At 38.5% G+C, this 20,899-nt stretch overlaps 1 protein-coding gene across 2 annotated transcripts; it reads left to right on the forward strand.

The window, feature by feature from the left end:
• The first annotated feature begins 310 nt into the window (after positions 1–310).
• On the forward strand, positions 311–7,754 carry Vha100-5 (Vacuolar H[+] ATPase 100kD subunit 5). 2 transcript variants are annotated; one of them, XM_018004589.2, is made up of 4 exons: positions 311–466; positions 4,922–7,134; positions 7,323–7,494; positions 7,563–7,754. In XM_018004589.2, exons 2-4 carry the CDS (start codon positions 4,944–4,946, stop codon positions 7,654–7,656), a joined length of 2,457 nt encoding a protein of 818 aa, XP_017860078.1. In that variant the 5' UTR covers positions 311–466; positions 4,922–4,943; the 3' UTR covers positions 7,657–7,754. The 2 variants fall into 2 exon arrangements, with proteins under 2 accessions (XP_017860078.1, XP_089319821.1); XM_089463695.1 differs by lacking the exon at positions 311–466 and adding an exon at positions 3,597–3,732.
• Positions 7,755–20,899: the final 13,145 nt, after the last annotated feature.

Consider the following 20,899-nt stretch of genomic DNA (forward strand, 5'->3'; position numbering starts at 1 on the left):
GTTTGGGCCAATTGCCGTATTAACTTCGGTTAGACGCACCGTAAACCGTTAACTCGTGATAAGTGCCCACCTTTCTCTCTCTCTCTCTCCCTTGCAGTGCCACTCCTTGACACAAAAACAACGACGCGTCTATCAAAGGCTTGTTTAGCAGCGCAATCACTAACAGAAATCGCAAAGTGTTTGCGTTGTTGCGCCGAGATAAAAAGCCGCACAGATTATATGCCCTGGCCTCCAACTGCTGTGTGTGTGTGCGTGTGTGAGCAGGTGTGTGCGTGTAGTTGTGTACGACAAGTGTAGATTAACCGTTGTTTAATTGGCAAAAGCTACCAGCTCTATGAGCGCTAACTTGATCGAACAGTACACAAAGCGCCGTTGGTCTGGCCAGGTCGCGAACAGTAACTCCGAGAAAAAAGCCCAAAATAATAAGAAACTAACAACGAAATCAATTCGACTCGTGATCTTTAATGTAAGCACTCGCAAATGCTGCACACATGCCACTAAAAATAAATAGAAAAAAAAAACATTTTTTTAGGCAATAAGTGAAACTGTTTTCCACTACAAATTACCCCGTGACTCATGGGCCACGGCAAATGTGTTTGCTTTAAATTGTTTGACTTGATTACTTCTCCGTAGCGGGTTAGATCGACCACCAGAGGTTATCGCAATTGTTTCCAGATAAGCCGCAAAATCTGCCACAAATTAAACATCGTGCTTTAGTTTACCTAAGTTATTATATAGAACTTCAAGCACGAATGATATGAACTGTATAAATATGCAGCGGAAATAACATTCCACAGAGATTTATTTAACTTAAGCTTAAGTTGGTAAATATATGGGAGTAAGAAGTCAATCTACAAATTAAAAAATTTCCAAGCAATAAGAAATTGGTACTTTATATCTGCCTTATAAATAAGGAAAATATATAAGGTAAAAATCTCAATCTCCTGTGGAAAATGATTTTGTTGTTAACAAGAAATTCATAATTTGGAGAAAAAATGGGAAAGTGAATGGAAAAAATATTTCAAAATTACTCTGAGAATAAATTTGTTATCGCTAAAACTCCAATACTTATAGAAGAATTTGAAAAATAATTTAAAATATTTTATTTAAGGTTAATTGCATTTCTATATGTGAAATTTGAAGCAGAAAAAACGTATGATATATTTTTAGGTATAAAAGAAAAAGAATCTAAAGTTGCGTTTATATATATGTATATATGTGAACAGATATATGTATGTAAGCATCAGCTATATAAACTTTACTAAAATCGAAATCTTTTTCAAAAGTAAATAATTATTCAAACTGCTTAAAGTGTTTCATAAAAGCTTTACATTCATAAATTCAATTCTTATCATAAACATTCCTTGTAGAGCAGTAAAGAAAGTTGTAATCCTCGGCAGGGATATAAAAATACTGAGACTGTCAGTATGTCAATAAAGAGCCACCCACAAAGCAATTAGAGTGGCGCGACACACACACACACACACACACACACACACCCACATACATGTATATATAAATGGACTGCCACACAGGACTCTTGAGCGGCCGTAAGGCGCAATTATTCAAAGCCATATTCTAGACAATTACGTTAATCTTAATAGCGACATGTTTTGCGATAACGTATCTTAATTGATTTTTGATAATTGCCCGAGCAGTTAAACGTCGACTTCGATTGGCCTGAAAGCAAACGCTAAACTACTTCCACACACACACACACGCATAGATGTATGTATATGTGTACACTCCTGTGTGTGTATGACGTCAGAGCACGTGATGGATCATGTGAAAGCAACGCCACACACACACACATTCACTCACGCACAGAGCCGTCCGCATATATTGTTGTGCAAATTATTACGTTACCGATAATATTTTTACGGCCAGCCAACGGATTTCTTAATGAGCTAAGCACAGCGTCGATTGCTAGACATCAACCACCGCCCACCCAACGTCCGCCCGTACCGTAATTATAGCCCACATTCACAAGCTCACAAACTCACTGTCTACATATATACATATACACATATATGTATGCATAGGATATGTACCCACAGAATGACAGCCTGAGGCCAGCCAACTAGAGTTTATTGTGCTGTTTCCGCTCCAATTCTCGGGCAAACGATTTATGGCCAACTTTAAGGCATATTCAAGCCCACAGACCCGGGGCTCTGCTCCAGTCAGTTGGTCTCGCACATTCATTTTGATTTACAATAGAAAACCGCAGGCATGGCTAAAACACTAAATCTACCTGGACTGTGAGTGTGCACCAAGAATTTTAAGTGCTTAGAACAGAATAAAATAGACTGAATAATGGAACTATTATTGTTGACTGTTTTATTTAAATATATCAAATATTTTAAAAAAATTGAACAGTAAAAAATATTTATAATTTGGAGTATATTTGCATGGGACTTTAATTTTGCTAGCTTTATTTTATTTATTTATTTATTTTTAAAATAAAAATACATTTTAACTCTACAGACATCAACATATTATTTGAGATTATTTATTTTTTAATATTTATTTAATATCCGAAACATTATTTTAAATTAAATATATTCCTCTATAAACTATTTATTTTCTGTTAAATATTTTCATTAATTATATAATTTACAAAAACTATTAAAATTTTTTTAAATTATATATTTTCAATATATAACATTTCATCTAACTATATGTTAAAGTAATTTATATAAACTAAAATACTTTATATAAATTTTATAGTTTATAATGAGAATACTATTTTATTGGCAAATCAATCAATGTCTTCTAATATACATATTTTATATTTAATGTTCTCTAACTAATTTACGAAAGAAATAATTGCTTTTCATTTAAAAACTTCAATTATATTAATATATTAACTTTTATATAGACATTTATTTTTTAGGTATTTAAAAATTTAATTTCCCCTATATATTAATTAAGTGTTAGTTTAATTTTAATAATTTTATAACTTGATTTCCTTTGTTCATTATAATATAGTTCTCTTTCTAAGTACTAAATAAGCAATTGACACAATTGATTGACTTTTGATGTTTGGCGAGCACTTGAGCTGGCGTATTATCATGCCCGACACTATTTGACTTCCTTTTGTGGTAAATTATAGTGTTGAAGTCTCTGCAAGGCTCTTTAATGCCCGAACAGAGCCGATGGCAATCGCAGGCAATTATCGGAGTGGGCACAGACAGCGGCTGCTTATCGCGGCCACTCGCCAAATTGGCTGAATCAATCAAATTTATGGCCCGACATGCGAGACAAAAATCACAGCGCGCCACTGTAGTTAGACTGCCATAAATATCTGCAATCTGTACAACCAAAACGGCTATCAAACAACGTCATTACTCATGTGGCCAAAGAGTCTGTCCCTTGTCCTGCTGCCTGCTGCCACTTGTAAAATTATATTTATATATATATAGGTATTCATATAGCTTATATATATAAGCCAGCTGATTGCTTGGTAATTGTTAATAATTTCAAATTATTAACGCATCGTTTCGCTTCAGCACTTGAGATAAGCCCAAGCAGAGCTAAAAGCGAAAAGCGAAAAGCGAAAAGCGAACACGATATCTCGTTTCGGGCCGTGTTATCTTATCTGTGGACATAGCTTGTACACAAATAGTTCAATTGCACATGAATACAATATAAACATGGAAATATTCCTACAAAGCCATTGTAGTTACTGATTGATTGGGGCGTTGCGTGGAGATTTCCGCAGACGTAAATAATGTACGTCACATGGGTCTTAGATGGGCTCAGCACCTGCCCAACATTCTGACAAATCGATTGCCATTAAAATAATCTTCAAATTCAATTAAGTGTTTGCATTTGTATATAATTGTTAATATAATGAAGCAGCTATTATGGGTCAATCGTACTTGATCAATGACGAATAATTATTACAGAGTTTGTAATTTATAAAGACAATTTAATTTATTTATATAATTAAAAAGTGATTTTAGTAGTTAAAATACAATAGAGTGCATAATCTTATAATAAGTGAACTACTTCATTCTTTGTATCAATCAGTATATATATATTTTTTTTTAATATATATGTATATATATATGAAATATAGAATTGATAGGCGCATTCCATAAAAAATATGATAAATCTTTGGCAATAATTTAATTGATTATAAATAATTATCAAGCATTTAACATTTGCTTACAAGTATAAATACCAGACTAGGTTTACGGATAAAGTATTGCATATTTTATATATTTAAAAAAATGTTTAATTAGTTCAGAAATATCGAATTTGGGTTCTTCACATATTATAGACCTAATTGTGATTCCTTTATTTATTTCTTGTGATGTTAGCCAGCTGCTTCTTTAAATCCGTGTTGTTCATTTCACTAACTTCTTTGGTTTCGAAAAGAAGAAAGGGTTTGAAGAATATAGTTGACAATAGTATTTTTAGAGTATTTTTATTGACTACGATATTTATACAGATTCTTTGCTCAAAACAAAAAATAACGACGACAGCTGTAAAAAAAATGAGATAAATATGAAAAATATCCCGAGTTGTGAATGTCCGTGAGTCGAGTCGAGTATCGTAAATACATATCACGTACTAAGGCAAAGGCCCCCGTATATACCCTCCACCCATCAAAATTATTTCCACATACACTCGACGCATTGCAAAACGATTTGTCGCCTACTGTTAAGATAGAGCTCCACAATAATTATTTAGAAAATCAATAAATCTAGTTAGATTAAGATACTTTTACAGCTGGAGAGCATTTATTTATGGCATCCGAGAAGTGGCTGGAGCCGGGAGCCTTCGTAATTTAACGACTGTCAGGTCCAACAACGCTAATAAATAACACTTCATTTAATCAGTTACTAATCAGATAGTAATCGGCGACTCATTTCGGCTATCGCTTATTTACTTATTATTTGTTTCTTTTTTGCAGATAACGACACGAGGGCTTCACCATGGGCGACATGTTTCGCAGCGAGAAAATGGCCCTGGTCCAGTTGTATGTGCAGCCAGAGGCTGCCTACGCCTCCATAGCGGAGCTGGGCGAGATGGGCTGTGTGCAGTTCCGGGATTTGAACGATCAGGTCAACGCCTTTCAGCGCCGATATGTGAGCGAGGTGCGGCGCTGCGACGAGATGGAGCGTCGAGTGCGCTACATAGAGGGTCAGTTGCGCAAGGACGGTATCAAGATGCCACATCTGAGTGCTGAACAGGAGCCGGCGGCGCCAAATCCACGCGAGATCATCGATCTGGAGGCGCAGCTGGAGAAGACTGAGAACGAGCTGCACGAAATGTCATCGAACAGCGCCAGCCTGAATGCCAACTTTCGGCATATGCAGGAGCTGAAGAGTGTGCTGGAGAACACCGAGGGCTTCTTCTCCAGCCAGGAGATCATGAACTTGGACTCAAATCGGCCAATGGAGTCCGATGATCCAGCGGCTCCCCAGTCGGCCGCCCAGCGCGGCCAGCTATCCTTTGTGGCCGGCGTCATCAAGCTGGAGCGTTTCTTCAGCTTCGAGCGGATGCTGTGGCGCATCTCGCGTGGCAACATCTTCTTGAGGCGCAACGATATCAGCGGCCTGTGCGAGGACGACGAGTCGGGCCACCCGGTGCTGAAGACCGTCTTCGTGGCCTTCTTCCAGGGCGAGCAGCTGAAGCAGCGCATCAAGAAGGTCTGCGTGGGCTACCACGCCGAAGTTTATCCCTGCCCCAGCTCAGCTGCCGAACGCGCCGATATGATCAAGGACGTGAACATGCGAATCGAGGACTTGAAGATGGTGATCAACCAGAGTGCCGATCATCGCAATCGCGTGCTGAGCACCGCGGCCAAGCACCTCGCTCACTGGACCATCATGGTCAAGAAGATGAAGGCCATCTACCACACACTCAACTACTTCAATCCGGACGTAACGGGCAAGTGCTTGATCGGCGAGGGCTGGGTGCCCGTCCGGGACCTGCCCACGGTGCAGCAGGCGCTCTCGCGCGGCGCCAAGATCTCCGAGTCGAGCATTCCGGCCTTCATGAACGTCATCTCCACCAACGAGCAGCCGCCCACGTTTACGCGCACGAACAAGTTCACCAGCGGCTTCCAGAACCTGATCGACGCCTATGGCATGGCCTCGTACCGGGAGGTCAATCCGGCTCTCTACACGTGCATCACATTTCCGTTTCTGTTCGCCGTGATGTTCGGCGACATGGGCCACGCCCTGGTATTGATCGCCTTTGCCGCCTTTCTGATCATCAAGGAACGCCAGCTGGCCTCCATCAAGGAGGAGATATTCACAATATTCTTTGGTGGCCGCTACATCATACTGCTGATGGGCCTCTTCTCGCTCTACACCGGCCTGATCTACAATGACGTCTTCTCCAAGTCCATGAACATATTCGGATCCGGCTGGCAGAATCAGTACAACACCTCCACAGTCATCGATCACTCCACGCCCTACCTGACTATGCGGCCGAAGATTAGCAATTTCAAGACCTATCCCGTGGGCGTGGACCCCATCTGGCAGCTGGCCGACAACAAGATCATCTTCCTGAACACCTTCAAGATGAAGCTCTCGATTATCTTCGGTGTTTTCCACATGATCTTCGGCGTTTGCATGTCGGTCGTGAATTTCGTACACTACAAGAAGTACGCCAGCATCATTCTGGAGTTCGTGCCGCAGGTGCTGTTCCTGCTGCTGCTGTTCGGCTACATGGTTTTCATGATGTTCTTCAAGTGGGCCACCTACAACGATAACAGCACGGACCAGTCTCTGTCGCCGGGCTGTGCACCCTCCATTCTTATATTGTTCATCAATATGATGCTGTTCGGGCACCAGGAGCCACTGGATGGCTGCAAGGAGTACATGTTCGAGGGCCAGGACATGATACAAACGGTCTTCGTGATCGTGGCCGTCATCTGCATACCCTGGATGCTGCTGGGCAAGCCGCTCTACATCAAGGCCACGCGACCCAAGCAATTGCCAGCGCCCAACCAAGCCGCAGCGCCCTCTGGCGGTCATGGCCATGGCCATGGCGACAATGAGCCCATGAGCGAGGTGTACATCCAGCAGGCCATACACACCATTGAGTATGTGCTCAGCACCATCTCCCACACGGCCTCCTATCTGCGACTCTGGGCCTTGTCGCTGGCTCATGCACGTAAGCTCAAAATTCTCTCTCAACATTCTCTCTCAGAATTCTGTCTCAACTTCTTTCTGTCAGCCTCGCTCTCAATATCATCCGTCATATTCTCTCCATTCTGTCATATTTCTTTCTCAATATTTTTTCTGTCTCAACATTCTCTCTCAACATTGCTAATGAACCTTTCTCTCTTCTTCTTCTCTCAGAGCTCTCGGAGGTGCTGTGGAACATGGTGTTCTCGAACGGCTTCGGCTTCTCCGACTACACAGGCTGCATAGCGGTTTTCATAGTGTTCGGCGCCTGGTCCGTGCTCACCGTGGGCATTCTGGTGCTCATCGAGGGTCTGTCGGCCTTCCTGCACACACTGCGCTTGCATTGGTGAGTTTGGCGAGAGTTCCATTCCGTTTTCAGAGTATAACTATTTGATATATTTGATGTACTTTTAGGGTCGAATTCATGAGCAAGTTCTATGAGGGCGCCGGCTATGCCTTTGCGCCGTTCAGCTTTAAGCAAATACTGGAGGACGGGGGCGAGAACTAGGGCGCGGGTCGCACTATCCAAACGAGTTGTCAAAGCTATTGCAAATGTTGTTGCTTTTCAGTTATTTGGGACAAGAATAAATTCGTTTTTCATATGCATATTTTTTCTATTTGTTCTGCTCGTTTCTGATTTCAGATTTCAGATTTCTGTCCTTCTCAGTCGGTCGACAAATGTTTGTCAGATGCTTTCTGACAGTTTGCTTTGGTCAGCCAGCTGGCAGCTGCAGATTGAGTGACCCGCACACACGCACACACACACACATATACACACACACACACAAACTATGGTTATCAGTGACAATCACAAAGCAAATTTGCTTGGCTCTGGCTCTGCTCGATGCGGCGAAAACTTTTTTCTCATTAGAAAAGATGTCATATGCTGAAATTATGTTGTCACTTTTGCTGTCTATTGGACGCATTGAAACGTGAACTCAAGAAACCTTGCGAATGTCTCCTGCGATTCGAGAAATAAGACCAAACCCGGCTCAAATTGGATCAAGCTGCATCGGAAGCATCTTCAAGCATGTGGATATGGCAAATATACTTTCAAATATATTCCTTCAGCCACACAGAAAATAAAGCTACAAAAACATCGACTCTTTGCATCCATCTGTAAGCTTATATAGTTGAGCTTAATTAATAATGAATTGAAAATAACTGTACCAGACCGGACAAAAATATAAAAACTAAAGAAATTAAGAAGGATTTATTGCAATTTGTGGCTTGGCTGAGCCTCGGCCTGCCTGGCTGGCTGCCAAGTGCAGCACCACTCCAGCAATTATACTAATCTACATTTTCACTTTATCTAAATGAAATCCGCATGTGAGTTTACGCAGTTGACGGAGCACTGGAAAAAAATGGGAGAGGTGTGAGCAAATGTGTGTAATACAAATGTATTTTTCTACCAAAGCGAACAGCAAAAGGTGCGTAAACGAAACACTTGAGCGTGTTATATAATTAACGGGCGCCACACCTGGCGGCAGGTGTGAGACAAACTATAAAATAAAGCATGCTGAAAGCGAAAGCGAAGCCAAAACAAAACGAAGCGAAGCGAAACGAGATGAGACAAAAGCCCGCAATAAACAGGGTCAAATATCAGCCCACACTTGAGAGCATAAAAGCATTTTCATAGCGCCCGGCCAGATAGCTGGCCACAGTTGCGCACCTGAATAATAGCCCGCGAGTCACATTGTCCTTTTCCGGTAATAATTTCACATTTTGCGTGACAAACCCCACCTCACCCCCACCCCCCCATCGAGCCCTGTGACTGTGCGGAAACATAACACGTTCGCCCTGGGCTCTGGTTGGCTGACTAAATTAGCTATGATGACAAGTCGTGCTCCTGGCCGGCTGGCTGGCTGGCTGGCTGGCTGTCCGGCTACTGTTTAGTGCTGGCTCAGCTTGGCAGCGGCTTAAGACGAGCCGTGGCGCGACTCCTTTTGGCCACGTTATCATTTATAAAGAGTTAATTACATTTAATGCGCATGTACAACGGCCTGTTGAACACGGCGCTCAATTAAATGTGACCCTGGCACGCAGAGCACAGCACACAAAGACCAGGACAATAATAACACCAACACCAACACCAACAACAGCAACAGCAACAGCAACAGCTACAACAACTCTGGCATTGCGGTCAACTGCTCGCGTTAAGGACATATAGACATTCGCATACACACATACGTATATATTAAGTACCTCTGTACACTGGGCTTAATATGTGCTAAGCGACAGCTCAGTGCGAATTGAAGATGTTGTCGCATTAAACTGCCATCGCTGGCTTTATTAGCTGCGAAAAAGCACAAGAGCTGCTCTACAAGGCAGACATATATCAGACATGCGACAACAGCAACGCGAGAAAGAGACTAAAGAATGTAGCATACCTACAGGCTGTGGATAAACAAATATTGGGTTAAGCTAACATTTTGTTGCATGAATTTGTCATTATAAATATATATATATATATATATATATTTTTTTTTTATATAAATATATTTGTTTTTTTAAATTGTTATTGTTATGAAATTTCTGTGCTGTTGTACTGTAAATAATTGTGTCTTTATGTTCAACTTGTTGTTAAATAAATAAATAAATAATTATAAAAATATTTCTTAAAAGGTTATTTCTGATAGGTTTAATGCCCTTAAAGCAAAAATAACTAAACCGAAATAACCCCCTTGGAATTTATGTCAAATCGATCTAGTTTTACATATGTAATTTATTATTATTTTTTTTATTAATTAATTTATTTATTTATTTTTTTATTTTTATTTTTTTTTTTTTTTTTTGAAAATTTAGATTTTATTTCTAATGGAAACTGTTTTCACTGGATTTTGTTTGCAAAGTTGAATTCATTTAACTCTTAGCTAATAGTCCGTGCAACTTGAAACAATAATTCAATTGTGAATGACACTTGAATGGCGTTGACTACGCCTAAGTGATTTCAGATTTTGATTGTTTTTGATTCACTCTACCCCATAATATGAGCCACAAATTTCAACTCTTAAACAATATGCGTAAATATGCCTTTAGCTCTAGCGTTACAAATGTGTTATCAAATATTTTGCATATTTAGCTAATATTTAATCCCCTTGATGCTCACACGCTGCGCTTTGTGCTCTAGAGATGATGGTCATTCCACCACAACATTGTTAAAATTGACAAAGCTGATGAAAACCGCACTTGCTGTTCGTACATGTAAGTATACCCTGTTTTGGGTAGATAAATGTAAAGGGGGTGTAATAGGCTAGAAAAATAATTACATATATCACACAAATGCTTCGAAAAAAAAAATAATAATAATAATAATAATCCCCATAAATTTAATACATAAAGGATATCTACAGTTCGATACATTCGCACTAAAAATATGCCTTTATATTTGTATTTCATTCTTTTTATTTCATTGTGGACCATATAAAAGTAAGCTTTGTGCCGCCAGCCACGCCTCACTTGGTCCAAGCTCTGTTTTCTGCTTTTGACAGCTGCACAATTTGTGCGCAGCTCTTGTTCATTTGTTTGACCGTCTGTTGTTGTTGTTGCTGTTGCTGTAGTTTTTGTATTGCTGTAGTTTTATTTTTCGTTTGTTTATTGTTATGCCAAAAATTGAACACACAAAGCAATTGCTATGCAACATTTGTGCAGACATGTCGCATCGAATGAAAAACTACAAATAAAATTGCTGTGCAATTGAACATAGGCAGCACACGCAAAGGCCTCTATGCATGTGTGTGTGTGTGTGTGTGTGTGTGGGTATTTTCATCTCTATTTTTCCTTCTTTTGGGCGTGTACAATTTAATATTTTTATAGCTGCCCACTGGCCAGTGTGGAAAGCACATTCGTTGCTTGTCATGTCATGCGGTCAATTGTTTATTGTTAACAGGTCTGGTTGAGCTAACAGCATTTAGATTGCTCTCTGCCGAACTCTAGCTCGAATTTTCAAATATTTATTATTATGCCTTAAAAATCAGTTCAATCTATAGCCTAAACTAGCGACTGTAAAACGTCTGTCTATACAACAGATAAATAATGATTTACTTATCATTATTGATTTATTATTTATTTATTATTGCGGTAAAAATGTAGAATCAAATGTGAAGTAAACCGTTTTTATACAGGTCATGCTCGCTAAGAGACACGTTTTACAGTGCTCAAAAATATCGAAACGAATAAATAAATGCACATTTCATAAATTTTAGTAAATATATAAATATTTGTCTTATAGCCAGATAGTAAACTATTAATTCGTATAACTCAAAAATATATTCGGCTTTGAGTAAGAGTTTCGATAATATGGATTGCTCCCAAAGAGATGCAAGCATAGCATATTTGAAAAATATTTAATAATAAGAAATATAAATAAAAAATCACTTTTAATAAGTACGCTAAAAAAAATAAAAATAAATTAAATTAAAATAAACTTATTTTTTTTTACAAATGTACATTAAAAAAAAATAGTAATAAAAATTGTAATATTCTAATTTTTTTATTTTTATTATTATTATTATTTTTTTATTTATTTTTTTTTTTTTTTCTATCATGCATCTTACATTCAGATTGCTAAAAAACAGTGAGGGGAATTTACCTATTTTATTTATCTACCTACCTCACACAATAAACCCTTTCAAAAGATCACAATACAAAGAGTTTCATAATTGAATTAACGAACAACGCATTCAGTTTATAATGAAAACAAACTGCAAATTGAAAAAAATGAATTGCTTTATATGACATGCTTCATAAAACACAAAATTTTTGTATGTTTACAAACATTCGATAAATATCAATACAGCAGATTTTCTTATAAAATATGTTATGTACGCTATATATGCAAAATTATTGAAATCTTTGCTGAAATAATTCGCCCCATAGACCAACAGACAAAGTTTTCGTCTCAAAGACCAAGGTGAAGTATGAATGCAGCTTGGATATCAATGAACTACTGAAATATATGCAAAATTAGCATCTAAGTCTTAAGGCACTTTAGGAACACTCTTTGCTGTCCACAGAGCAGTGCGCGGAGGAGTCTCTCAGCTTGAAGAGCTCGAAATGAACTTAAGCCAACTCCAAGAGGCAGATGCAATCTGTCACAGCCAGCAAACTCAACTATCGCAGCTAATTCGTGCTCCAAAGATTTTTATATAGTTGTTAGATTATTTTCTTGAATGGTCTCAGGCTGCGCACTTTAAGCGACACACACCCACACGCGCGTACACTGGGCGTATACTTTATTAATGCACTGTTAGCAGCGAGCACAATGGCTTGGCAGCTGCTGACCGACTTCATCAACAATGGCGTCGCCTCGGGGCGCAAATTTCAATGCGTTTGAGGCATTAAATAAATGTCCACTAAAAATGTCTGTGGTTAGCCTGGCTAGCGCGTTGCTGTTTTCCCTGTCGCATGTCCGAGCGTGTGCCTTGTGGGCGTTGTGCAGCTGAGCAGAGCACAAAAGGCGCATTTCATAGAACTGGCACAGACTGCCTCTCACTCTCACACTCACACTCACTCTCTCTCTCTCTCTCTCACTCTCTCACTCTTTCTACACTAATAGCTCGCCTGCTCGCTCGCTCGCACTCGTGCGTGTCTCAAGGACATGTTCGTGGCCAACTCCTGCCCGACTGGCCAAAATCGCTGCAAGTGCTTTTAAGTCGTTGTCAAATGCAAAAAGCACAATAATTCAAATTTATGACGCGCAATTGTGTTCATCTACACGCACAGCCCACTTTTGAGATTTCCTTTATTTCCAACTTCTTTTTTTTTTGGGGGGGGGGGGGGGGTCTCTTTGAATTCGGGCATAAATAAAGTAAAGTTGCCGTAGGCAGGCAGTTGGCCAGGCCAGGCAGCCAGGCAGCCACACAGCTCATCATGAAGTATGTAAATTTACTGCCCACGACTGAACTGACAAAGAAAGTGCCATAAAATTGTTATAATTTGTGGTTCTCTCACTGCACAATTATTTTCTCTGAGTGCTTCACTTGCTGTCTAGGTGTGTCAAGGTCCGCCCACCGCCCCTCAGCTCCGTCCTGCGTATAGCTATTTGGAAAATTATCTGCATTTGATTTACAGACATTTTTGAGTTGAAAACTGTCGTTAAATTATTTGAGCCACATTGAAGTCAATGCACAGACCCAGTCACTATGAAATTGAAAACAAGTTCATTTTCAATGGGTTTAATCTTGTAATTTAAGTTAATGCTTGAATGTACTTAGTAGACCATTGAATCGATTGTCGTTTGAATCTATTTATTGATATGGTTGAAAAATTGATTTGCTAAATTTAAAGTAAAAGAAAAGATGAAAGAGTTTAGAAAGCTGTATCATATATAGGGAAAAAATATATTTAAAAAATAAATAAAATATAAATAAAAAATGTTACTTATATTACTATATGAAGCAGCTAACTTTGAAGAGAATAAAATAGATATTCCTGAATAAATAATTATTTTTCAAATTTAAAATTTAAAAATACCTCTCATATATGTGTATATTACATTTACTATATATTTAATTTTCTTTATTTTTATACAAAAATATTTCTGCATGAAGACAGTGCCATATGCCACATCTAGCTCCATATCACATATAACATAAAATATTACGAAACAAAAATTAATAAAAAATTGAAAACATTCCACCTAAATTGCAGTTGCAGTTGCAATAGTTTTGCTGCACATGCCATAAATACGGCGTATCTTTAATTATTTAAAACGAATTAAGATTGAACGAAAATAAATAAAATACTTAAAAAATACCTATAACAAATATTATATGCTGCAATTAAATGACCACACGGCAGCATATGCTGCCAGTAAAAAATAAAAATAAATAAATAAATGAATAAAATAAAATAAAATAGGACTGAGAAAAAACTGAATCGAGTTAGTTAGACGAGGGCAACAATTAAAAAGCAATATAAATACGCTAAACTATTATTTAGAGCGTCGTGTATTTGCGGATTTATAAACAAATCCCCAATGCAAATCAACGAGGCGAATTGTGCGCCGAACAAAAACCAATTTGATTTATGTTTATGCATTTGCAGCTAGAGACAACAAAAAATGCATTTAAATGACCAAAATAAAATGCAAATAATTGCGTTGACCAAATAAATTACAGAAAAACCAGAAAGTGCATAGCAAAAAAATTGGCAGACATGAACCGGCAGACACATTGATTAATATGAGGCCAAATGCATTAGGCCAGTGGCCATAATTTATGGGCCAGCTCATACATACTTATATGCATATCCATCCATGTGTATATCTATTTGCTTAAAGTATTTTACTGCGAATATATATGCTTGTATATCTGCTTTTGCCATACACTCAGTTCCTTTTTTAATGCAGCACAAACTTGACCAAAATGTCAGCTGTGCAAACACGACTAAGCCCTGCCGCGAGCTCAAACCGACGAAAAAATAGCCTAGAGCCACGCCCCGTTAGGGCTTACGCGCTATAGTATTTTTTTTTTTTTTTTTTTTTTTTTTTTTTTGAGTAATTTTGTCAGCGCATTTGACATGCGGGCAGTTCGTTTGAATTTCCATTTGCCGCGCAGACAGGAGGCGAGCAGTTCACCTGGCCAGAGCTCACCCAGCTGACCGGCTGTCAACATGCCGCGCGCAGCTCCCAGAGAAATATTGAAAGCGAACCAAACCAAACCAAGCTGAACCGAACCGAAGGGAACCGAACCGAACTGAATCGAAAAACACAAAAAACGTTCAGAGCAAAATGAAGGAAAACACGTTCAATTTTAGCAGCTAGCTGGGCAAGGCTAGGCTAGGCTAGGCAAAAGGCAATAAACACAAAACGCAACCAATTGAGTTCGAATGCAAATATTAGAGCACTCGCAGCAGAACGCAGACAACAGAACAACAACAACAACAACAACAGCAACAACTGCGATGACTACCACAAAATGTTAGAAGCCTACAGCTCGAAATTGAAATTGAAAAGAATTTCGCGCCATTTAACAAGTTTGCAGGCTCCCAGCGAGCGGTGGGCGAACCACGCCCATTCTGTTGACCAAAAGCGTAGCGGCGAGTTCTCCCCTTCGGTTTCCGCTAGAGAGTGAGCGAAAGGGTGTATGCGCATGTGTGTGTGAATAAGAGTCGGTAGGTGTGTGTGTGTGTGTGTGTGTGTGTGTGTTAGTGCTCTATATTTGTATTTGTATTTGCTGGGCAAGACCCAGCAGCAGCTGCCAACAGCTATGCATGTGTGTGTGTGTACACGTGTGTGTGTGTGTGTCCGTCTATGTATCTCTGCTGTGCATCTAGTGTCCAAGCACTAACTCATCTCTAAAAAGCAAGCGTTATTATTCAAAGGCAACTTTCCTTCCGGGAAATGGTCAAAAAATATGGAAAATCGAATCAGTTTGTAGCGAAAATAGAAACATTTTCCGACAAGCTAAAAGTAACAGATTAGCAAGCTGAGATATACATCCCTGGTAATCTCTTATAATCGGCTCATAAAATATTTCTTTCAATACTTTGTTTTACTCTTAGATTATCACAAACTGCTTAAATTTTCCTCTCGCTCTTCAGACTCAATTGAGAGCAAAGCCAATTGCCTAAATAATTGCTGTGCATAAAATATGTTAACTTGTGCTTAAGCACATATATTCAATTGCCAATGCGAGCATGAGTAAACATAATTTAAGCTGCTTTAAGATTATTACCGAGTATTATAGCAAAATGTTCATAGAAAGCCATAAAATATTTATTTTCAACACACTTTACACCCGGTCCATGCGATCCATACAAATGTTAATTCAAGCAGAAAACGCCAAAGGGACTCGGCTGCTAACATTTGCCATCAATAGCCGCATTTTACTCATATCAGGGCAAAGTTTCTTATCGGCAGCTCCAGCAGCAACTTCAATGACAAATTGTGAATGGAAGGCAGTGGGCGGGACGCAAGTACGCAAAAGTTGCAGCACCAACACACACACACACACACACACACACACACACACACGCACACGTACGTAGCATAGCACACTCTTCATGCTGTCAGTGTGCGTCCTTCTCGTCCTTCCCAGCGTTGTCACAACTTGCCACTTTGCACGTAAATTTTTGTCGCCTTCGCCTTTTGCATTGATAAGAAAATTCATAAAATACTTGGCGAACTGAGCAGAGTGAAGAAACTAAAAATAAGAAATAAAAGAAAAATGAAAAAAAAAAGAAAAAGAAAAAAGCAACGGAGCAGTGAAATCCAATCGGATTCAACTCGAGTGTGTCAGCAGCCGTGAAAGTGGCATTTGAGCTCTGCAAACTTTAGCAACTTGCTAATCTAATGAACAATTGTGAATGCTGGCACTTTGCACCTTGCACCTTTAACAGCAGGTTGCGGCTCGTCCTCGTTCTCGTCGTCCTCATCTGGCTCCTGAGGCCAACTGCAATTGGCAGCCTCAACTTTTGACACACAAATGCATGGAAATGAAAATGAAAATTAAGCAAAAGTGGAACGAGTGTGGCTGGGAGCAGTGCCGGCTGCTCGTGTCAAAGAACATTTTTTAATCGAATTTACCTGCGCACCACGTGGCGTATGCGTAATGCGCCTGCCAAAAGAATTTAATGCAATTTCCCATTAAATTGCAAGCAAAGTTTGCAGACGGCAGCCGAGCAGCTCAAACAAGCCAACAGTCAACTTAATTGTCATAATTTGTGTTTACAAACTTGACGAATTTACACACACACACGCACACACACACACTCGCACAAAAGCACACACACAGGTTTCACGATGAGGAATAAAAAGGACAGCTCGGCAGGAGCTGTAAATGGCGGCCTGGGCCTGGTCGGGCACATGTGGCCAGCTGGTCGCAGCCTGAAACTTTTTACACAAAACTAACAAACAAAAGGCCAAAGTAAATAAAACGAGCGCCCAGCTGAAAAGCACAAGAGGAATGCGGCTATAACAATTTCTGCTGTAGCCGGCGAATGCTGAGCGCAAAAGCAACAAGAAAACTGGCGCAATGCGAAAAGAAATCTGATGGGCTCCAGAATACCCTGCATGAACTGAGCTGCGGAAAAAGTATAAAATTAATTAGTTGCAATGCAGAAACCATTTAAAAATTTGAGCTGGAAAGAGTTTATCCCTATTTTCAGATGTTCTAAATCAGATATAAGCATATTACTCCATAAAGAATTTTTTAGATTTTATGTACTAAATATTCTTTTTAATTTTTATTTTTTAAATATTTTTGCAAATTTATATTTTTGTAATACAATTTCTCTGTCAGAACCTTATCAGATATTTTCTTTTAATTAAAAATATATATAATTTTTGTATATTCTTTTGTTTACATATTGTTCAAATTCTCGTTGTAATAAACACTTTAATAAATACACCCTCAACATTCAACCAGTATAGGGTATGTAAAAATTATCACACTCTATTGCCGATTGCCCTGTGGCAGGGGTAGAACAAAACACCGAGCTAAAATTGGACACTTAGCACTGGAACGAGAATGACGGCAGAAGACAAATAAAGGCTAAGCAAATAAAATCTAATAAAACGGACGACACAAGAAACCAAGCAAAGCCAGCAGGAGAATGAGCTAAATGCTGGCGAAGACGTGGCTCGACGAGTGGGCGGAACGAGGGGCAGATAGCCAACCAGTCAGGCAGCTAGGCAGCCCTACAGTCAGGCAGTCAGGCAATCAGCCAGTTGAAGATGAAGGATAACAAATGAAATAACAACGTACTAGAGAAGTATGTTTCATTAGCGCCAGCGCCAGCGCCAGCTCCAAGCCAAACGAAACCAAAGCAGACAACAAACAAGGCCAATCGACTGCCAATGACACTGCCACCAAAATCCTTAAAATGAAGTAACTCGCAAACTAACCAGAGAAAAAAAAACAGGAGGAGAGAAAAAGTAAATGCTAGAAACTAGCCTGGTAACAAGAGGAAATCATATCTGCTGGAAGGCCAAAGTTAAACGTTGTTGAAATGCTCTGTAAATATTCTATTATTAAAATATGAAGCAATAATTAACACAAATAGGAGAGATTATTAGCGATTATTAGAGATTTTTAGCATTATTATTAATACTACAAATAATATCAATTTAGATCAAATTTACTGACTTCTGATCAAAAATTAAAATAACAAAACCATTATACCCTGATTTCCCATTTTCAATGGGTTCAGGGTATAAAAATACAAAAAATCAAAAGAAAATACTTTTATTATACTGCACAAAATACCAAAAGAGATATGTGATTTCTTTCGTGATTTAAGCTATCGCTTGGCATCCAATTATTAGTCTTTAATTAGATACCGGCAGATTTGTGTGCATTTTTCCTGATTTACAAAATATCCACAGACATATTTTGGGCCGACGTGGACGCATCTCCTGATTTTTTTGTTATAGTAAAATGTTGCGCCTAGCCAACATTTTCCTTTCCTTAGACCAGAATTGCACATGCCTGAGCGATAGTTGGTTAAATCGCTATATGATTTTGGTTCTTCACTATTCGCTTACTCATAATTAGCTGGCGGGTTTTATCTTCTGCGATGGCAGAGTGCCAGTAAAAATCGAAAATTAAAATAAATATCAGCTTCATGCTGCAGACACTTTACGACTAAATACAGAATACTTTTTCTACGCCTTGAATGTGGCGTAACTGATGATCGTATCTAATATACATTTAGTGAGGCATCTATGCGAAATTGGATCAACATAACACAGAGCTGGCAATTGGTCTTTGAAAAATATATATAATATATTTTTATTCTCTATAGTCTATCTGACACAAAATATATAATATAAGAAATATATATATTATAATATATAATTATCTACAGTCTTTAATTGAAAATTTTTTACGAAGGCACCTGCAAATTTTTTGGCATCTTCTTCGAATTGTGAAAGGTCCACAGCGATTATTCGGTTTGGCTTTTATGCACTTTTGCTTTTCTTTGCTGAAGTAATATGAATTTTGTTTTCCACATTTCCCAGGCTGAACATCAGTTGAACACTTTTCTGAGAATAGTTGCTAAAGTTGCTGTATATTATTTCGGATATTGTTTATTTGCTTACTATCAAAATAACTCAGGAATTCTTCCGCGATTGCAAACTCCAAGTACAAAGTGCAAATTAAAATGAATATCAGCTTCATCGCGCAGACTTCTTAAGACTAATTCTGCAACATTATACTTTATCGCATATACTTGAGATCCGTAAAGTTGCGTAACTGATAAACGTATCATTGGAAATTAGCAATTAGTCAAGCTTACATATGTAGCTAATTTATTTATATGCATTTTAATTCATATATTAGAGATTGAATCAAATCTAAGAAAATGATAAAGTGGAAATATTTCAATTTTTTTTTTTTTTTTTTTTTTTTTGCTCTGTTATCAGTGATGTGTATATACTATTTATGTAAATTATATTATTATAATTATATTATAATTATAATGATATATATCTACATGTTAATATATTTACTGTGCTGCATATAGACTGTATGCCATAAATATGAAGACTCCCGCCTGGATATAGATAGGAATACTTATATTCATACAACTACAATGATCGCTCTGACGGCTAATAAATTTCTACTGACATTCTTTTCATTCATTCATTCTCTTCTATGATATGTAATAGCTACTTTAGTGGATGTTTTAATGAATCTATTTTTGCTTAGCTCAGATCTTCTGTACTTGTCATTCTTCAGCTTCTTTCTGACCCACGATTCTGCTAACAGTCCTTGCCTTCACATTTCTAATTATCATTTCTGTTCTTCTACTCTAAAGACAATGCCTTGTCGCTCTGCTTAAGCCTCGCCTTTTATACCTGCGCTAAACCTACTCTATTTCCCACATAATTGGATTATAAACAACTACTTATACAAAGCAATCGTCAGTTGGTAACCAATCAAATTGAGAGCCCGCACTGGGAGCTGTTAATAATTTGTGAAATTGAATTTAAATCGCTTTCAACGGCAGCTACTATCTAGGGATGCGATGCCTGTGAGTGTGAGTGTGCGTGTGCACAATAAATAAAACTCAGCTGCCTTTTGTTGCTGAAAATCATTAAGATATTTAATTTATCTACAGCCGATGAGTGCGTCGGGAGCGCGCGCTCCTGTCAACTTTATGACAAACTGTTACATTGTATTTCCGTGATTTACGAAGCGCGATAAGAGCAGCAGCATCAGCAGGCTCGTCGCCAGATACACAAGTGTATCGTTATTTAAAGACACACGCGCTTCCGCTCACACACACACACACATGCAAAGGCAGGATACGGCGGTCTGCGTGTCGCACATGCAAAGTGACTTACAATTACAGAACACAGCAGCTCCAAGTATCTCTGCGGTATCTGTATCTGTATCTGTATCTGTATCTGTATCTGTATCTGTATCTGTCTCTGTCTCTGTCTCTGTATCGCGGCCAATTTGAGCACTTGGCAAATTTGACAGCCGCAGCAACACTTCGTGCTTTCTATTTAATATTGCTCACACGCAAAGTTTACAATACATGTGCAACGAAATAAAAATAAATCAAATATATTCGAAGAAAAGACCCAAAATGAACCGACTGGCTAATACTCTGCTTGATAAGCCAGGTTGATATGACCAAAGACTGCAAATGAGGCGACTCTGAGGGCTTCAACTCACTTAGTAATTGATTCTGTATATTTAATTTGAATTCTTCAATACTAAGCTTCTCAGATATAGTTTATATAATTATGTTATTTTATATATAAAAAAAAAAAAATTTTAGTAAATGATTTCCGG

Source organism: Drosophila arizonae, chromosome 3 (genome assembly GCF_054131065.1).
Source record: "Drosophila arizonae isolate 15081-1271.41 chromosome 3, UAZ_ARI_1.0, whole genome shotgun sequence".
NCBI lineage: Eukaryota > Metazoa > Arthropoda > Insecta > Diptera > Drosophilidae > Drosophila > Drosophila arizonae.

Excerpts from the sequence above, each read along its gene's own strand:
- Vha100-5 (XM_018004589.2), top strand. The coding sequence starts at position 4,944 with ATGGGCGACATGTTTCGCAGCGAGAAAATGGCCCTGGTCCAGTTGTAT. Across the intron at positions 7,135-7,322 it reads CTTGTCGCTGGCTCATGCAC|AGCTCTCGGAGGTGCTGTGG; the intron begins GTAAGCTCAAAA and ends TTCTTCTCTCAG. Across the intron at positions 7,495-7,562 it reads CACACACTGCGCTTGCATTG|GGTCGAATTCATGAGCAAGT; the intron begins GTGAGTTTGGCG and ends ATGTACTTTTAG.